The 20,748-nt window shown below is 36.7% G+C and overlaps 1 protein-coding gene across 4 annotated transcripts in view; it reads right to left on the bottom strand.

The window, feature by feature from the left end:
• Positions 1–20,748, bottom strand: part of LOC100242645 (uncharacterized aarF domain-containing protein kinase At1g71810, chloroplastic) — a 69,703-nt gene that overhangs the window by 16,569 nt on the left and 32,386 nt on the right. For 3 of the 4 annotated variants that reach the window (XR_002029272.2, XR_009464892.1, XM_010647500.3), the window contains exons 11-19: positions 15,206–15,320; positions 15,065–15,114; positions 14,844–14,922; positions 14,142–14,192; positions 12,986–13,127; positions 12,806–12,850; positions 6,072–6,116; positions 5,657–5,761; positions 5,507–5,548 (exon numbers count right to left, since the gene is read on the bottom strand). Coding sequence is in view for 2 of the 4 variants with exons in the window: in XM_010647500.3 (XP_010645802.1) it covers positions 5,507–5,548; positions 5,657–5,761; positions 6,072–6,116; positions 12,806–12,850; positions 12,986–13,127; positions 14,142–14,192; positions 14,844–14,922; positions 15,065–15,114; positions 15,206–15,320 (674 nt within the window). In the remaining 2 variants the exon portion in view is untranslated. The remainder of the gene's footprint in view (positions 1–5,506; positions 5,549–5,656; positions 5,762–6,071; positions 6,117–12,805; positions 12,851–12,985; positions 13,128–14,141; positions 14,193–14,843; positions 14,923–15,064; positions 15,115–15,205; positions 15,321–20,748) is intronic. The other variant, XM_010647501.3, reaches the window with a different exon arrangement.

The following is a 20,748-nucleotide window of genomic DNA, read 5'->3' as shown; positions in this document are numbered from 1 at the left end:
CGAGAAAGATCACTCCGTTTTCTACAAGAAATCAGCTGCTGGTATCATACTTCTTGTGGTCTATGTCGATGATATAGTTATTACAGGAAATGATCATGCAGGAATCTCTGATCTTAAGACATTCATGCATTCCAAGTTTCATACAAAGGACTTGGGTGAACTGAAGTATTTCCTGGGAATAGAAGTATCAAGGAGCAAGAAAGGGATGTTCTTATCACAGAGGAAGTATGTGCTTGATCTGCTTAAAGAGACCGGTAAGATAGAAGCAAAGCCATGTACTACCCCGATGGTTCCTAATGTACAACTTATGCCAGATGATGGAGATCCCTTCTACAACCCTGAAAGGTATCGGAGAGTGGTTGGGAAGCTGAATTATCTCATCGTGACGCGACCAGATATTGCATATGCAGTAAGTGTTGTTAGTCAGTTCACATCTGCGCCTACAATAAAGCATTGGGCGGCTTTAGAGCAAATTTTGTGCTATCTAAAGAAGGCTCCTGGTCTAGGCATACTATATAATAGTCAGGGACACACTCGCATTGAGTGTTTTTCTGATGCGGATTGGGCAGGTTCTAAGTTTGATAGAAGATCCACTACAGGTTATTGTGTGTTCTTTGGCGGGAATCTAGTGGCTTGGAAAAGTAAGAAGCAGAGTGTTGTATCCCGTTCGAGTGCAGAATCTGAGAATAGGGCCATGGCACAGGCTACTTGTGAAATCATATGGATACATCAACTCTTATGTGAAGTGGGAATGAAGTGCACAATGCCAGCAAAGCTTTGGTGTGACAATCAAGCCGCTCTTCATATTGCTGCGAACCCAGTCTATCATGAAAGAACCAAACACATTGAGGTCGATTGTCACTTCATTCGTGAAAAGATTGAGGAAAATCTAGTCTTTACTGGCTATGTGAAGACTGGAGAGCAACTTGGGGATATTTTTACAAAAGCTCTAAATGGAACTCGAGTTGAGTACTTTTGTAACAAGCTGGGCATGATCAACATCTATGCTCCAGCTTAAGGGGGAGTGTTAGCTGTATATATCTGTACATACCATAATTTGGTTGTTTCCTTAGGGATAATACCTTCCTAATTCAGGACTCTCAATTGTATATATAAACAAGTATTATTCATCTAATAAAGATACAAGGAATTGAGAAATACCTTGATTCGGTTACACTAGTATTGACAATTTCCATAAGCCAGTCCCTGAGGATGATACCTAGAGTACTACAAAAGCCGTAGTGATTCTTTCTCTAATTTTTTCTTGACCAGAGTTGCTACGTAAAAAAGCTAAGTATTTTTGTACAGCAGAGAAGTTCGATCAATGCTCGAGCAAGGACCCTTTAGACCCATAAGAAAATATTGGCTTCTTTAGAATCCAATTTTGAAGTTAATTCAACGCTCAAATAAAGAAAATCAATTGCACTCTAATATCCTACGAAAGTGCAACAAGGCGAAATTCGGGTTCGTGACTTACTATCCACTATATGTAGACCCCCCATGAACTGGTGTTTGTAATCTAACAAGGTAGTGTTGTCACCTATCAACATTACCTCTCAAATCCTTGAATTGCAGATCCACCTATTATGTGATCAATTGACATATTTTAGCTCTAAGGAGCATATGTCAAATTTCGACTATAGAAAATACTATAATCATAGTCTTCTAGATCACATATCCTTTGAATCACCTAAGGGAATACACTGTATCAATCCCATGAAATATCATGGTGCCTTCATTAAGAATATTTATTGCCACTAGCCTTCATCAACAGTGACTCAATTCATAAAGATATATGATCACCTTAAAGTTTCACTCATAAGTCTTAAGAGCCTCCTGTTGACTTTAGCACAAACTCAATATCCTCTCAAGGTTGAGAGTACATCTAGTATAGTAGTTTGGTGAATCATGACAACTGATAACCTTGTGTCATGATTCACCATAGGTTTTGTCCAATGTGTAACCATATACACTAGTGCACTGACAATGAGAAACCTATCCCAACAGATAAAACAAGTCAACCCTCTAATTAGGAGGTAGCATACTAGAGTCCTTGTTGATTGCCCAAATCCATGAACCGACTATGAAGAACTTATCATCTTGCAAGAATCCATCACTTGTATTTTTGTACAACTCTTAATGCTCCTAAGTCATGTACACTATAAGCGATATGGGTAGAAATGATCAAATAACCAATTAATGCAAATAGAATGAAAACGGGAAACAAAAACATAAATAAATGAATTTATTAATGAATATAAAAATTGTTACATCATGTCATGCTTTATAGGGCTCTATCCTAACAAAAGGTTACCACGGGAGCCATGGTTGTCAATTGAGGAAATAAAACTGGAACACTGTTACTACTGTTGATGTTAATGTTAATTTAGATTTATAACATTGTAGGCTTAGGCATATAAGCAAGAAGGGAATGAAAGTGCTTCTATCAACGGAAACCTACCATGATTGAAATCTATTAAACATAGTTTGTGTGAAGGTTGCATCTTTGGCAAGCAAAAAAGGCTAGTTTTTCTAAAGTTGGAAGGGAATCAAAAGTAGAAAAATTGGAGTTGGATCATACTCATGTGAAGTGATTACTATTTGATAATGGGGAAGAATACATTGATGAAGAATTCAAGTAGTATTGTGCTGATAACGAGATTAAGATTAGGAAAAACCATTCTAAGAAAACCTCAATAGAATGGTGTGACAGTAAGGATGAACACCCTAAATGAGTATGCTAGGAGCATGAGATTGCATGTAAAGTTGCCGAAGATATTCTAGGCTAAAGCAGTTAGCACTACAACCCATTTGATCAAGAAAGGACCCATAGTAGTAAACTTGATCCAAAATCTAAAAAGTGTTTTTTATTGACAATAGTGATAGCGAGTTTGGTTATCGCTTTTGGGATGACCAAAATCGTAAGTTACCAGGATTAGAGATGTTATTTTCAATGAATGAATGATATGCAAGGAAAGGTTTGACATAAAATCTAAACGCACATGATGTAAAGTTAAAAATCTAGAAATAGTTTAGTTGAAATATTTCCTAATAAATGAGTTATAGAATAGTGATTAAGAATATTAAGAAAACATGACCTGAGAGGTGAACTCACACACCACACATACTACCGTGACTAAACTTGGGAGATCTTCCAAAAACATCAGACAACCACAAAGAGACTTCCCTTCATTATTCTTCATTTTGTTAACTGATAGAGATGAATCATAAATTTATGAGGAAGTGATGAAAACTCAAAAGCTATTATAGCTACTATCAAAGTAGATTACAACCAAGTTACTCCAAACACTGTTGAGGCCAAGATTTCTTAAGGAAAAATCTAGGAAAAACCCTTTGCATAAGTTGAAACCAGAAAGTTCTGGTTAATCACTTGTATTTTTTCTGGATAATCATTAAAAGTCCTTACAATAAGCAAGCTCTTCTCTTTTATAATGATAATCCTCAACTACTTTCTGAAGGTTTCCAAGACACAATTAGTAGCCTTTAATAACCAAAAACTGACCTTTTGACTTCTAATTTAATAACAAACTTTTCCCATGCAAACTTTTGATATTTTCAAACTTGTCATAAATTGCCTATTAATGATTGCATCAGGAAGCCATACAGGCTTATGAATCAGTCAAGTGGGGGCTAGCTATGAGGGATGAGATGGACTCTTTATTATCAAATTAGACATGACACTTGGCTAAGCTATGGAAATGCAATAAGGCATTGAATAACAAATGGGTTTACCGTGAAAGAACATGATAACAATAAGCAACATAAAGTAACATTGGTTGTAGAATGGTTTCAATAGAAGGAAGACATTGATTATACTGAAATATTCTTTAAGTGGTAAAAACAACCTTCCTTCATGGTAACTTAAAGGAGGAAATTTATATAAACCAACCACAAGGAAAGTTTTGAAGAACAAGGTAAGGAGAGAAGGTGTGCAAACTTCAAAATAGTTTATATGGTCTAAAATAGGCTCTAAGACAATGGTATTAGGTTCATGAGTAATAACAGGTTCTTAAGGTGCCGGTCAAATCATTGTTACTATGCTAAGAAATGATATAACTTCTACATTATCCTATTGTTATATGTTGATGACATGCTGATTACAGAGACTTGCATATAGGAAATTGATATGCTAAAAATGGAGTTGTCAAAGGAGTTTGGAGTGAAGGACCTAGAGCTCGCAAAACAAATCCTTGGGATGAGGATTACTAGGGATAGGGTGCACGACTTCTCAAAACTATCACAAGAAGAATATGTGAATAAAGTGCTTAGTAGATTCAATATGGATGGAGCAAAGCTCATGACCACTCCTTTGACTAGTCATTTTAAACTATTCAAAGAGCAGTTACCCTTGACAAAGCAGGAGCGGGCTTATATGACCAAGGTACCTTATGTTTTTGCTATTAGTAGTCTTGTGTATGCTATGATGTGTATCAGGCTCGATATAGCACATGTAGTGGGAGTTGCAAGTAAAGATATGAGCAATTTGAGAAAACAACATTGGGAAGCAGTAAAAAGGATTCTCAAGTATTTACAAGGTATCATAGATCCAACCTTATATTTCAGGAAATCAAACTTCGGTCTGTAAGTCTATGCTGATGTTGATATGGCTAGTGATAGTGACAATAAGAACAACACTGCTTGATATGTAAACATGGTTGGAGGTAGAACAATCAGTTGGGTCTCAAAATTGCAAAATATTGTTGTTCTCTCTACTATTGAGGTGGACTATATTTCTATGATAGAAGATAGTAAGGAGTTGCTATGCTAACAAAGTTTCTAAGAGGAGTTCAACCAGTAACATATGAAGAATATTAATGAATATTTGAAGGGCTATTTTAGGTATTCTACACTGTGTATTAGCTTCTCCCATTTTTGCATTATATAAGGAATTATTAAGGCGGCTGATTTTGAGGGAGAACAAAAGAGAGGTGATTATTGTAATGCATGAGATCACCCTATAATAATTAATTATTATTATTTTTATTATTATAGTGGAAAATTTACAGCAGTAAAATGAACGTAACTCAAACATTGAGAGTAAATCATTATAAATCCTATGTGTTGTCATTTCTATTTATTGTATGTTATTTCTCTCATAAATAAGGATTCACTCCTAACACTTATGTTTCAGAATTTTAAAATAAATTTTAACACCATATACATGGGCAATAAACATTAAACATCCAACATGCATAACATTATAAAGAAAAAAGAAAAAAAAGAAAAAATTCGCAAAATATAGCATGTGTTAAATTTGTTCATCTTCACATTCTAAATTATGCTACTTTGGACATTAGAATTCAACAGAATTAATCAAGATATAAATGTCACACAATATAATTACATAAACTTTAAAAAGATATGCTATATAGTATAGCATCCACCCATTTGTCCTACTTTTTCAAAATTCATGGTGTTAGTATATAGTGTCATGTCTATGTTTATGTCCATGCCACATAGAAATTGATTGTTTCAAAAACCATACCTTAGCAAATTCTTCAAGAAGCATTTCTCTCACAAATGTCCCCTGCCAAAGTTTCAGAATAAAAACAAAATAGAAAGTTCACAATTTGACTTTATTCTGATGACCTAGCAAGTTCACAAAAAATTATGAAAGAGAAAACATGATAGTTACCTTTTCAGTTAATGTAAAAGAAAGAATCTGTTTAACAACCAACCGGGAATCAGTGCCTTCCATCTGTTTTGTAACCAAGGCCCTCTCTGTTCTGGCACGAAGAGACTGTCACAAAAGCATTTGAGTTTCTGAATTAACAAAATTATCTGGATGAAATAAAAAATTACAAAATAAAAATTAGAAAAGAAATATGGAGACTCAAAACTTTGACAATACTTTGTCACTTATAGTAAACACACACAAGATTAAGATAGTGGCTGATGCAATCCCTTTAGATGGTGCTAAGCACCAATTAAGTGGGCCAGCTTGCAGATGTAGAAAGACAGGAAGCATTTCACTATTGGAGCAAGTAACTATCACCATTATTTTAAAACCCAGACCAACCAGTTGGTTTAATTTGAACGAGTAATCCTACCTTAGCTAACTGGATTACACCTATTTGCTGAATTGATCCGGAAACCTGGTTGGTTCAGTAAAAAAGACAGCCTGGGTGATTCAACTTGAACCAGATTGAACCTTATTCATATCAGTAACTAAATTTTATTTTAAGCATAATATTATCAAATGGCATAGAACAAGAATGAACTAACCCAGAGTCCTTTCCAGATCAATAGTCAATCCAGGTTCTGCAAATAACCAGTTCCTTTTTACCTATTTGTTTCCTCTTCATCTTCATATGCTTGAAAACCAAGACCATCAATGTTTATGTAGTATATTTATCTGGAGGAGGTCAGCCATGTGGGATGATGAGGTGTCTAAATTTGAGGGTAGACAAGAGTGGGTTGGAGAGTCAAGTAATGTTCTTGTATCAAAAACTCAAAAAGAATCCAGAGGATCTAGGAGAGCATGTCTTTTAGTTTTGTTGAACTACCAATTTTCCTAAAAGCTTAAGCTTAAGTATTTGGGCTCACAACATATATCATGCCCTCTAACAAGTTTTATCTGTTGTAGGAAATGGAGCCTCCTATGATACTGTAAAAAGTTAACTCCAATGTCAATTACCAACATGGAAGCTTCTAGTAACATGAGTGTCCTGCACCCAATGAGCTTTAATGCATGTCAATTTTGGTTTGGTGAGCGTCTAACTCTAATAATCAAACCAAGATTCTCAAAAAAATTCCAAATTAATTAGTGGGGAGAGGCTAGTCTCATCACTAAAGGGTACTAAGTCTACATAGGACTCCATGGTCTCTAATCCCAACTTGCAAAGATCTATTAGCATAAGAATGTAATGTTAAATAGGTTAACTTCAAGAGAGTATAGAAGATTATTATATGTTCATTATCTTAGAAGAATATGAAGCTTTTTCTGGAAAAAAAAATGAAGCAATCACTTCCTTTAGGCCCAAATAGCATTGGTTCCACCAAGAAGTGAAGTAGGAGAACCTATTAGTCATCTGTCACAGGTGGTCATTTACATTCCATCAACATCTATATTTCATGAATATCCAACTTAGGTATCTATTTGAAAATAGGCCTCTTTGCAGCTTGGAAAGAATTTTAGTGAGCATGTGAGAAAGTATGAAGGGGCCACATGGCATATTCATCCAAAGGTGAAAAAAAACCACCTAGTCTCTTGCTAGTAGAAAACCATTGTGGTTGCATGACACCAAATCCTAAGACAAGTGGTGCTATATGTTAGATAGATCAAGGCCTATTTTCAGTAAAATCTTTCTTTTTAACCTTGTCCAACCTTTCAAATCTTGCCCATTTCCCTTTAGCAAAATTCATTTGAAAATCTACAACCCCATCCAAGACTATGGCCTTTGCATGGCTAATGGCCAACAAGAAGGTGAATACTAATAACTTGCTATAGGTGAGAAGATTGTACAAAACTCTTAGTCTTGACCATTGCACAATGTGTATGGAGAGTGAGGATCGATTGACCATCTGTTCTTACATTGCGCTATGACTTTGTGGCTTTGGAGCAGACTCTTCAAACTAGCTAGTCTCGATTGGGTTTCTCTTAGGAGCATAGATGACATGACGACTACTATCCTGTAAAAGTTTTTAGCAAAGTGCTTGTTTCACCCTAATTTGCATAGTAAAAAAATTTGAGGAAGAAGGAAAAAAAAAACTTCTTTTATTTTTCTCACACTATTTAAATTAATAATTGTATCGATATTTATACATGAATGACTAAGGTCATTTTCCTTAAAAAAAGAAATCTAATATTTGATTTTAGGAGAAAGTATCTCAAAAAATCATGAAATAAAATTAGAATAGGAAACCATTGTATGTGGTATAGTTGGTAGTACAGCTAGGCGGTACAACTGTATGCACAGTTGTACTTACCGAATTTCCACTCTCCCCCTTAAGCTGGGTTGTAAATGTTGATCATTCCAAGCTTGGATCTCAAGTCTTCAAAGTTGGTTGTAAGAATGCTTGTTGTCTAGAGAGTTGTTGGAGTGTAAACCAATGAAATCATCCCTTCTTCCATCTTCTCCTTAATAAAATGACGATTTATCTCCACATTCTTTGTCCAATTATGATGAACCAGGTTCCTAGTGATACTTATGGCAGCTTGATTGTCATAGAACATCTTCATGGAATCTTCTACTAGAATTTTCAGTTTGTTTAAGAGTCTCTTTAACCACATTCCTTCACAAATTTCATGTGTAATAGCTCTAGATCCTGCTTCTGCATTACTCCGAGCTACAACAAATTGTTTCTTGCTTCACCAAGTAACCAAATTCCCCCAAACATAGGTGTAGTATCTTGAGGTTGATCTTCAGTCAATTATGGAGCTAACCCAGTTTGCATTTGAAAAAATTTCAATATTTCTCTTCTGTGTTCTTTTGAAATAAACTCCCTTTCTTGGAGTTATTTTGAGATATCTTAGAATATGATATACCATTTTCATATGTTCCTTAACTGGATTGTTCATGAATTGACTAATTATGTTGACCGAAAAAGTAATGTCTAGTCTTGTATGAGAGAGATAGACGAGTTTCTCCACAAGTCTTTGATATCTCCCTTTATCCACTAGAGCACTTCCTTTGACCATTCCTAGTTTAGTAGTGTAGTCCATAAGTGTGTTTGCAGGTTTACAACCAAGCATCCTAGTTTCCTTTAGCAAATCTAGGATATACTTATGTTGGGAGACTACAATACCCATTTTTGATCTAACAATTTCCATCATAAGAAAATATTTAAGATTTCCCAAGTCTTTAATTTTGAACTCATGGGAAAGAAAACTCTTGAGCTTGCCTATTTTTTCTACATGATCTCCAGTTAGGATTATGTCATCCACATAAACAGTGATAATGACAATTCTTCCTTTAGTACTGTGCTTTACAAATAGTGTGTGGTCAGATTGACACAGGGAGTAACCAAACCTCTTTATAGCTTTGGTGAAACGATCAAACCAAGTTCGGAGATTGCTTGAGACCATATAAAGATTTTTTTAGTCTACAAACTATGCCAATGTTTGTTTCAATCTCAAGACCTGAAGGAATTTCCATGTACACTTTTTCTTCTAAGTCACCATTGAGGAAGACATTCTTGATGTCCAGTTAATGAAGAGGTTAATCTTAGTTAACAGCTAACAACAACAGAATATGAATTGTGTTTAATTTGGCAATTGGAGCAAAGGTTTCTCATTAGTCAATTCCATAGGACTGTGTAAATCTCTTATCAACTAGCCGAGCTTTGTACATGTCAACACTCCCATCTACTTTGTACTTGATTGTGAAGATCCAATTACTCCCGAACGGATTCTTTCATTTTGAAAGTTCAACAAGCTCCCATGTCCCATCCTTTTCAAGAGCTCAGGTCTCTTCCTTGATGGTTGCCTTCCATTTAGGCATTTGTAGGGCTTCCTAGATATTGTTGGGAATTTCAATATCCGTAAAACTGGTAACAAAAGCCCGATAACCTGGTGACAAAATTTTATAGGAGATAAAGTTAAAAATTAGATGATTTGTGCAAGATCTTACTCCTTTCGTTTTGACAATTAGCAAATTGAGCTCATCATCTTTTGACTCATTAAGATTAGAATCAATGTTACCTCAGTGTGCCTCTTCTAGGACTGAATTCGGTTCGCTTTCATGTACTAGTCCGAGATGTATTTGTTGTTCTATATCTCCTTGAGACTTCTTCTTTTTCCTTGAGTAGACAATGAACTCATTGCTATTGACAGTTTGAGATTGATTTGGGTGAAAAGGAGTATTTGGCTCAGTGCCTACAAATTCAATAGTTTGGAGTGGGACACTTAGAGTAGGAAAGATAGGGTTAGAGTTGTGAACAATAATAGACTCAAGTGTTTGAGGTTTGGTCATAGTTTTTGTTTCCCAAAACTAGTATTCTTGAATTCTAATCTCCCCTTGAATATCGATTTTGGAGTAATAGGACTGATTTTCAAAGAATGTCACATCTATGGAGGTGTAGAACCTTTTTGTGATGGGAGAGTAACACTTATAACCTTTCTGGTTTGGAGAGTATCTTAGAAAAATACACTTAGTGGCCCTAGGATCAAGCTTACTTCAATGTTGTTGGGGAATATGAACAAAGGCTGAGCGAATAGAGGAAATGAGCCGAGTCCTAGGGTATGATTTGAGAAAGACTTTGCACAGTGTTTAAAAACTCAGGACATGGGTAAATATTCTATTGATGAAATAGGCTGTAGTAAGTATAGCTTCTCCCCAAAAATTTTTGGAACATGGGAGGAGAGCATAAGTGCCCTTGCAACTTCTAACAAGTGTCTATTCTTTCTCTTAGCTATCCCATTTTGTTGAGTATTAATGCAAAAACTTTGATGAACTATACCTTCTTTTAAATAATATCTTGCATTTTTAGTTTTTAACGCTAGAATTTTGGCATAAAACTGGATTTGGATCATGTTATAAAAATTTTCGAAAATTTGTCCTACTTTGGATTTTTCTTTCATCAAGAATATCCAAGAAATGCTAGTATGATTATCTACAAAGGACACAAACCATCTAGTCCCAGTTATTTTTTTTTATCTTAGATGATCCCCAAACATCACTATATATCGTGGAAAAAGGGTGATATGGTTTGTATGGTTGAATTGGATAAGGCTTGTGAACATGCTTACATAATTGATAAATTTCACATTGAAAACTATATGGACTTTTAGTGAATAATGATGGAAAGAGTTTTTTGAAATACAAGAAACTAGGATGTCGTAAATAATAATGTCATAACATAACATCATTATCTTTATTAGAACTAAAGACAGACCTTTTTTCACCAACTATCAGTTGAGATTGTCTTTCAATATAATTAGTCACTTTGAAAATATAGCGTCTTGAATACACCTTAGCATTGCCAATCGTCTTCCTCGAATTCAAATCTTGAAAAAACAATGGTTTGGGAAAATTTTAGTAACATAGTTCTTTTCTTGAGTGAGTTTACTAATGGAAAAAAACTACAATCCAAGTTTGGAACCAAAAGAACAAAGTCAAGAGTTAGGTCCTTAGAGACGACAATAGAACCTGTACGAGCCACCTTTGAGAGAGAACCATCAGCTATATGAAAAGTATAATTCCCATAATAAAGCGTATAATTTTGAAAAATTGTGGCATCTCTAGTCATGTGATCAAAAGCTCCTGAGTCAAAACAACCAATGACTTAAATTTTCTTTTTTACTTTTAGGGCAACAAGAAAATTACCTTTTTGAGCTAAGGATCTGGATCCGATGATAGAATTGAAGGAATTTGCCACTTTTGGGGTTGGTTAAATATTTTTTGTAATAGTTCCAATTGCTCTTTGTTGAACAGATTGGAATTAGGTGGTACTGGGTTGTCCTCAACAGTGACATGGTGTCCTAGACTTTCTTTATCATTTTGAGGACATGACGACTTCCAATTCGCTGGTTTCCCATGGATTTTCCAGCACGTGTCCTTGGTATGACCTGGTTTTTGGCAGTGATCACACCAAGGTCTTATTTTTCTTGGTTGATTGTTGTTAGAAGGATTGGGAGGACCTCGAGCCGCTAGGGCTGAACACTCGGTGATAGGTTGGTTGGTTTGTGCCCCCAACATGACTTTCTTTCTACTTTCTTCTCAACGCACTTTTGAGGTTGAGGAGTCTTTCTTAGTGGCCATTCCATATTTGGTCATGGACGGATTGAATGGTTCAGAATTATCTCTGATACCATGAAGAAATTTGAGGAAGAAGAAAAAAGAACTATTATTTTTCTCACACTATTCAAATTGATTATTGCATCAATGTTTATACATGAATGACTGAGGTCATCTACCTTAAAAAAAGAAATCTAATCCTTGATTTTAGGAGTGAGTATCTCAAAAAATCAGGAAATAAAATTAGAGTAGGAAACAACTGTATGCGGTATAGCTAGCGGTACAGTTGTATGCACAACTGTACTTTTTGAATTTCCACAGATAGCATGGAAGGAAAAACATGTAAGGATTTTCTAGGATATGTAAAGAACTACAGAAGCCATATGAGACCTAATTTATCTTTATTTTTCTTTTTGGGCCTCAACAATTGTAGCTTTCAAGGGGACTCCTCTCAATGTAATTAAGCTCAATTAGGATTCTATGTGTGAATCATAAGAGTAAAAATAGTTGAGCTTTGAGCAAAGCTTCAATCTATAAAGAGTAGAGTAGCTTTTTCGTGTATATTGCTTTTGGCCGATATATTAAGGTATAGGCCTTGTTTTGTACTTCAGGGGATTTATCCACTTGCTTTGGTTGCCTAGAGTATTGTATCTAGGGGAAAGGATTCCTTATCCTTCACATGTTCTTTCAATTCCCTATCAATGAATTGTTGTTTCTGATAAAAAAAACATTTGTTAGCTAGATCACCATGATGCCTACATGTTACAAACTGAACATATGGTATGTGTGTAAAATTAGACATCCAATATGCTCACCCCCATTATCAAGGATTTAGATCCATGCCTACCATGAAAAGGATGCTCCATGCAGAAAGGATGTGCAAACCAGGTTGGTAGTCATCCATCCTTAGGTTGGGAACACAGATGTGAGTTAAGACAAACAAGAACTATGTCATGCATCAAATTATCACAATTGATTAGTGGTATAGATTTGAGAAATAAAGGAAGCAATGAGGGTATATGTTTGAAGCATGAACAACTCAATTTGAACATAAACATGAGAATAAATAATAGAAGAAAATAAAAAGAAAGAGAAGAAAATCTTACCTCTGATAGCAAAGACTCTAGACGATCAATTCTGAACACGCCTTCCTAACAAGACACATTCTAGAATCAGGGATAGTGGTTCTATATAAACATTGTTTGTGTAGAGAGAACAATCAGGTTAATACATGTACAGGGCAAAACTGACATACTTGAAGGAAAAGAAAGTTTTCATAGATTTACCTTATAAAGAAGAGCCTGCAAAGAAGACTTCAGTTTGGGTGAGCTGTCAGTTAGAACTTTTCTAGCAATCCATGGGTATGTACTACCTAAAACTTTGTAATCTCGGTTAAAACCGATTGCAATTCCCTCCAAAACAGCAAGGCTGAGAGATAGCGGAAAAGAATTTGTAGTCACAAAGAAGCACGTTATATGATGTAACATGAGAAAAAAACCACCAACCTCTCTAGCAAAAGACCTGGAAGTCCACTAGCGAACCCTTGGATTGATAGTGGATCTTACATCTAAATAGAAAAAGTAGAAGAAAACTCCAGGCAAAGAAACACTAATAATAATTTGTCTACTACAACCCCATTATAAGCATGGACTCCTTAGAACAGGAAACCCCTAGAAAAATTTCTGAAAAGTAGAAAAAGTCCCAGAATTGCTAGAACCACCAAAGCTAACTCAAAATTACTTAATTCCAAAAATTAATCTAGAAAGCAAAAGAACAAACAAGCTTGCTAAAAGTACTCCAGGCAAAGAAACTCTAATAATAATTTCTCTACTACAACCCCATTATAAGCATGGACTCCTTAGACAGGAAACCCCTAGAAAAATTTCTGAAAGTAGAAAAGTCCCAGAATTGCTAGAACCACCAAAGCTAACTCAAAATTACTTAATTCCAAAAATTAATCCAGAAAGCAAAAGAACAAACAAGCTTGCTAAAAGCTAAAAATTTCTAAAAAGGAAAAGAACCTTCACAGAACTGCCCGATAAAACTGTTTTACTATTCTCAGAGCCAAAATTGCATCCTTGAACAGCGAAGCAACTCAAAACTACCTCTAGAACATCTGGTCAATACATTAAGAACCTGTAACTCCTCTCAGATAAAAAGTTATGCTAATTTAAATCAATTGCAAAATCAAGGCACTGGATTAACCTGTTTGGCCTTCTATACATCTATCATTATAAATAATTAGTGGATGCCCATTCCATGCCATTAGAGTAATCACAAGAAGCAACAAGGCAGATTAAATTATTCAACATTTCTAATATACAGCCAGTTATTCAACAATTCTTATAAACCCAAGTAACCATCTTAATCTTTCAAAAAAAGTAATAACAACACATGCAACAGTGGAGAGGTTCACAGGATCTCCTTCAAAAGAATGAGTACCTTCGAATAACAAGAGAAAAATATGAAGGTATCCGGAATTTAAACTTGTACCTGAAAATAAAGAAAATAATACATGAACTCATATGAGAACAACATTGAAAACTCTTTCTAAGAATTTAAAACACTAGACTTGAGAAATTGAACACCTATGTTCATTCCTTTTTCTTTTTGAATGACATTCAAATGTTAATTCTTTACTACCCATAATAATTCTAACTTACAAAATAATGTTTTAGAAAAAATGAACTGCCTTTTTATTTTATTTTATTTATGCTGGTGGTGTGGAGGTTTGTTCTTGGTTTCTTTCTTTTGTTTCGTTTGTTCTCTTTGTTTTTGCTTTATTTTCCTTAAAATTGATTAGATCTCTTGTTGTTGCACCCTCTAGTAATCTCTTTCTTTCTTCTTTCTTTCTTTATTTTTTTTAAATATATAAATTAACATCCTCTCTTTGTTTTTTTCCTTTAACAAAGAAAGAAAAAAAGATGATGTTGAATTCAATTCAGGGCATGGTATTGTGTTACAAGGAACAAAAAAATGAAAATGAACCACTACCATTTAAATTCTTAGAATAATCAACCTTGTTCATCCTTAATTGTTTATTTGACTTAACCAAAGTAAAAATCATCTCCTGTAGCACATCAATTACTATTGATATAAATATGTAATCTGCAAACAGATATAAAGGATATCAGAACACCTTACATGGTGCTTCCTAAGTTCCCTAAAAGATCTCCAAAACTTATATTGCGAAATCCTTTGGCAACAGCCATTTGAAAGACACCTACAAACAAATGATGCCCATTGAACCAATTAATAGATAGCTGCTCTGGAGATAGAAGTAAAAAGACTACAAACTGAAACAACCAGAACCCCTAGGTTCATGTAGATAGAAAAAAGGAAAAGAGAGGAGGGTGGGGTGGAACCAGTTAATGCATCTGTTACAGCATCCTTGTCTGCAGTTGGCGGAAGAAGCCTGCAGAGTTTATCGGCAAACCAGCCTTATAAATATCCTCATCAATGAGAATTATCTCTTCAGCAATTTAAGGGGAAGATAATTATTATACCCAAGAGTGACGAAGTCCTTAGCCAATGCATCATAATCACGGTTTACAAGATGGAGACAGGCTTCAATAAATCCATCTCGGAGTTCTGGTTCAAATTCACCCATCATACCAAAATCTGGTGATAAGAGATGTTAAAAGATGGTCCAACATGATACACACACACACACACACACACAAGAGTTTGGTCAACACAATTGAACCCAAAATGACAGTAACTGATAGACAAGTTCTCATAATAACACAAGCAAAAGAGATTCTATTGGGATTGAGCTTTAAAAGCAAGACATGATGTAACAGAGTTAAACTTGAGCTACAACTTTATCTGTTCATTGTATGCATTGATATTGACTTGAGCATTTTAGACCCATCATGACTTGGATGCATTAAGAGTTGTACAAAAGATATAAGTCATAGGTTCCTTACAAGATGACCACAATTAGTTCATGGATTTAGACAATCTAGTAGAGACTGCAGTACACTACCTCCTAATTGGAGGAATGAGTTTCCTAGGCCATCGCGATGAGTTTCTCATAGTGAGTGCGTTAGTGTTATGATTACATATTAGACAGGATTTGCGGTGAATCATGACGTAAGACTATCGGGTTGTCATGATTCACTAAGTTACTATGTTGCATGAACTCTCAACCTTGTGAGGATATTGAAACTATGTTGAAATCAATTGGAGACTGAAGAATTTCTGAACTCCTTTATTGATTGTATTCGGTACACACCATACACATATATATACACAAATGACTGAATAAGAAAAAATCAATCTAGCTTAATTCTCTCCTAAAATTAGGAAACTGAATCATAAGGAAATATCCTAAATGATCTCTCCTTTTTTATTCCTAAAATACTTTCCTAAATTAAAATCCTAACTTTGGCATTATTTCAACACTCCCCCTCAAGCTGGAGAATATATATCATATAATCCCAGCTTACAAGTTAAGTCTTCGAAGTTAGGCCTAGGTAAAGCTTTGGTGAGGATGTCTGCGGTTTGGTGCTTGGTAGGAACATAGTTCAATTTAACCGTCTCATTAGTCACCTTCTCTGTGATGAAGTGTCTGTCAATCTCAACATGCTTGGTCCTGTCATGATGCACGGGGTTCTTTGCTATGCTTATAGCTGCCTGATTATCACACATCATCAGAATTGGAGATGAACTCGTTTGTCCCAGTTCACTAAGAACCCTTTTTATCCAAATCCCTTCACAGATTCCCTGTGCAAGAGCTCTGTACTCAGCTTCTGCACTACTTCTAGCTACAACTGATTGCTTCTTACTCCTCCAGGTAACAAGATTTCCCCAGACAAAAGAACAATATCCAGAAGTGGACCGCCTGTCAATGATGTTTCCTGCCCAATCCGCATCTGAGTATACTTCAGTGTCACGGTTCTCTGTCTTTTTGAAGAATAAACCTTTCCCTGGTGTCATTTTTAAATATCTAAGAATCCTGTAGACAGCTTCCATGTGTTCCTCAGTGGGGCTGTGCATGAATTGACTTACAACACTCACTGCAAAGCCAATATCTGGCCGAGTATGTGAGAGATAAATCAAACGCCCGACAAGCCGCTGATATCTCCCCCTGTCTACCGGTGTACTTTCTTTCTCGATACCAAGTTTCTTCTGACTATCCATAGGAGTATCACTTGGTTTGCATCCAAGCATACCGGTCTCCTTAAGAAGATCGAGTATGTATTTTCTTTGAGAGACTACAATTCCCTTCCTTGATCTAGCCACTACCATACCAAGGAAATATTTCAAATTTCCAAGGTCTTTAACTTCAAACTCTTCTGACAAATACTTCGTCAAATTCTGTAATTCCTCCATATCATTCCCAGATAGAATAATATCATCGACATAGACTATCAATATGGCCATTTTCCCGGCATGAGACTTCTTGACAAATAGAGTATGATCAGCCTGACCTTGTTTGTAGCCCAGCTTCAGGACTGCTTTTGTGAATCTATCAAACCAGGCTCGGGGAGATTGTTTAAGGCCGTACAAGGATTTTTGGAGTTTGCAAACCTGATTCTTTGCCATACTTTCTTCGAAACCAGGTGGAATTTCCATGTAGACTTCCTCTTCTAGGTCACCATTTAGAAACGCATTTTTTATGTCCAGTTGTTGCAAGCACCAATCTTGATTGACAGCCAATGAGAGAAGAATCCTGATAGTGTTCAGTTTTGCAACAGGAGCAAAAGTCTCCTGATAGTCTATCCCATAGGATTGTGTAAACCCTCTAGCTACCAAACGAGCCTTGAATCTCTCGACTGATCCATCTGCTTTGTATTTTATGGTGAAAATCCACTTGCACCCCACAGGCCTCTTCCCAACCGGCAAATCTGTGATAGTCCACGTCCCATTCTTCTCAAGTGCATCAATCTCATCTTGTACTGCCTTCTTCCATTCTGAAATTTTTAATGCCTCTTGTATTGTGTTGGGAACCTGAGTATCATCAAGAGAAGTAGCAAATGCTCTGTAAGATGGTGATAGCCCTTCATACGTAACATAATTCCCAATTGGATGATCTGTACATCTCCTAACACCCTTCCTCAATGCAATCGGCAGAGTAGAATCATCAATGCTGGGAATTAACACCTCTCCAGCCCTATCCTCACCTATGTTCTCTTCAGGAAGACTTGAATTGGAGTCAATATATTGGCCACATGTTGACTGTGATCCGTGCTCTAATTCCTGTCTTTTCCTCCTCCTGATGTAAACTTGTAAGTTCTCATTAGCAAGTTGTGGGGCTATAGGTTGAATAGGCGTGGGAGACTGGATGGTCACGGGAGAAGGAACATTTGTGTGCTGGGCTGGCTGGACTGATGACAGCATGGGTGTGGACAACTCAGTGGGTGCGAATTGGGAAGGATTTGGTGACTCTGAGTGAAAAGAAGATACACCCTCAAGACGAGACTCCCAAACTTGATGTTCATTCATGCTCTCCCCCTGAACATGAAATTTGGGATAGAAGAAGACATGTTCAAAGAAAGAGACGTCCATGGTGGTGTAAAATCTTTTGTTGGTTGGAGAATAGCATTTGTACCCTTTTTGGGTTGGAGAATACCCTAGGAAAATGCACTTATTTGCTCGAGGAGCAAATTTGCTACGATTTTGAGGATACACATGAATGAATGCTGTGCAACCAAATACTTTGAGTGGTAAATCAGAAGAGGCGGCACGGGTGTGAGGAAATTGTTTTAAGAAAAGTTGACATGGGGATTGAAAGGTAAGCACTCTAGATGGCATACGGTTAATCAAATAGGTAGCTGTGAGAATAGCTTCCCCCCAGAAATAGTTTGGAACATTAGAGGAAAACATAAGGCACCGGGCAACCTCCAAGAGATGTCTATTCTTGCGTTCAGCCACCCCATTTTGTTGTGGGGTGTCAACGTAAGAACTTATGTGGATAATGCCGTGATTTTGAAGATAAGTACTGAGACTACTAGTAAAGTATTCCTTTGCATTATCTGACTTGAGGACTTGAATTTTGGAATTGAATTGGTTTTGAACCATAAGATTGAAGGTTTGAAAAATGTGCCCGACCTCTGACTTTTCTTTCATAAGGAAAACCCATGTTACCCGAGTATGATCATCAACGAATGTCACAAACCATCGAGTGCCAGAAATATTTTTTATCCGGGAGGGACCCCACACATCACTATGAACTAGAGAGAAAACAGTCGAAGGTTTGTATGGGATTTGAGGATATACTGTTCGAGTATGCTTTGCAAACTGACAAATTTCACAGTGATAAGATGCTGGATTTTTATTGATAAATAATTTGGGAAACAATTTTGCAAGGTAAACAAAGCTAGGATGACCAAGGCGATAGTGTAACATTATAATCTCACTATCTTTATTGACCTTAGAATTTGACACAGAATTGAAAGACTCTAACATACTCTGAGACTGTACGCAACTTGCTTAAGAGACTTGGTTTGAGAATTGGCCATATGAGAGGAGGTAGAGCCCGGAACACAGTTCAACACTGCCAATCATCTTCCCCGATTTCAAGTCCTGAAAAACACACGAGTTTGGATAGAATTTAATAACACATTGGAGATCACGAGCCAATTTGCTAATGGACAAAAGATTACAATCCAAGTTTGGAACATGGAGGACAGAGTCAAGATATAAGTCTTTCATAAGTTTTATAGAACCTGTCCCGACAATTTCTGACTTTGAACCATCAGCAATATGGACGGATGAATGACCATTACTTGGCTTGTAATTTTGAAGAATGGCAGCATCTCCTGTCATGTGATCAGAAGCACCTGTGTCCACTATCCACGGCTTCATTCCTCCTCGATTAGCAGTGAAGGCTACACCGGTAGTACTGCCACTGCCAACTTGGCTTAATAGTTTCTGTAGCATCTCCATCTGCTCTTTGTTGAATGGACTCGACTCGGGAACAGATGTGCTCTCAGAGTTGGCAGCCACGTGTGCTCTGCCATCTCTGTCAAACCGTGGCTTTGGTTTCCAATCAGCCGGTTTGCCATGAAGCTTCCAGCAAGTCTCCTTATAATGGCCTAGTTTCTTACAATAATCACACCAAGGCCTATCCTGTTTCTGACGATCTCCACCACTACTATTAAATGACCGAGCAGCAAGGGCAGAGGCATCCAATGTTGGGGTAGGTTGCTCTTTTGATCCCATCATCACTTTCTTTCTACTTTCTTCACGCCTAACCTCTGAAAAAGCCTCCCTGAGACTTGGCAGGGGTTTAATGCCCATGATTCGGCCTCTAACATCATCCAATTCCCTGTTTAGTCCTAGGAAGAACTTGAACAGTCTCTTTTGTTCCACAATTTGCCTGTATGTTGCTGCATCATCCGAACATTTCCATGAGTGAGTCTCGAATAAGTCAAGTTGCTGCCAATACCTTGTGAGTGTGTTGTAATACTGAGTAACTGACTGCTCTCCTTGGCGGAAGTCATGTAGGGCTGATTCAACCTGAAAAAGTTCTGAAGTATTTTCAGAACTTGAGTAAGTTTCTTTGGTTGCATCCCATATGTCCTTTGCAGTCCCAAACAGCAAGAAATTTTCTCCTATGTCATTATTCATGGAATTGATAAGCCATGACATGATCATGCTGTTTTCAATCTTCCACTTCCTGAAACCCGGTTCTGTAGTTTCTCGCATGGCTGCTTCTCCAGTGAGGTACTCATCCTTTCCTTTACCACAAATGAACAGCAACACAGATTGTGACCACTGTAAATAGTTATGGCCATTTAATTTGTGTCCTGTGATGAGAATAGGAGAGGAATCATTGCCACCAAGGTTTGGAATTTCAGATCTGCCCCCTGATTCTGGTGACGTGACGCTGGATACTTGTGATGATGCCATTCCGTATTTTGTCATGGACCGGAAAGGTAGAAGAACACTTCCCAAGGCACGTGCAGGGATTGGAGTTGAGAAAAAATAGCCGGAGGACGCCGGAAAAACTGATCGGAGGGCCCACGGAAGCAAAAGAACCCCAAAAGAGGCACGTGCAGGGCTCGGATGGCAAAAACAGGTAAGAAAGGTGGCTGGTCGG

This window comes from Vitis vinifera, chromosome 18, assembly GCF_030704535.1.
Source record: "Vitis vinifera cultivar Pinot Noir 40024 chromosome 18, ASM3070453v1".
NCBI lineage: Eukaryota > Viridiplantae > Streptophyta > Magnoliopsida > Vitales > Vitaceae > Vitis > Vitis vinifera.
This window is presented reverse-complemented; position numbering and strand designations above follow the sequence as displayed.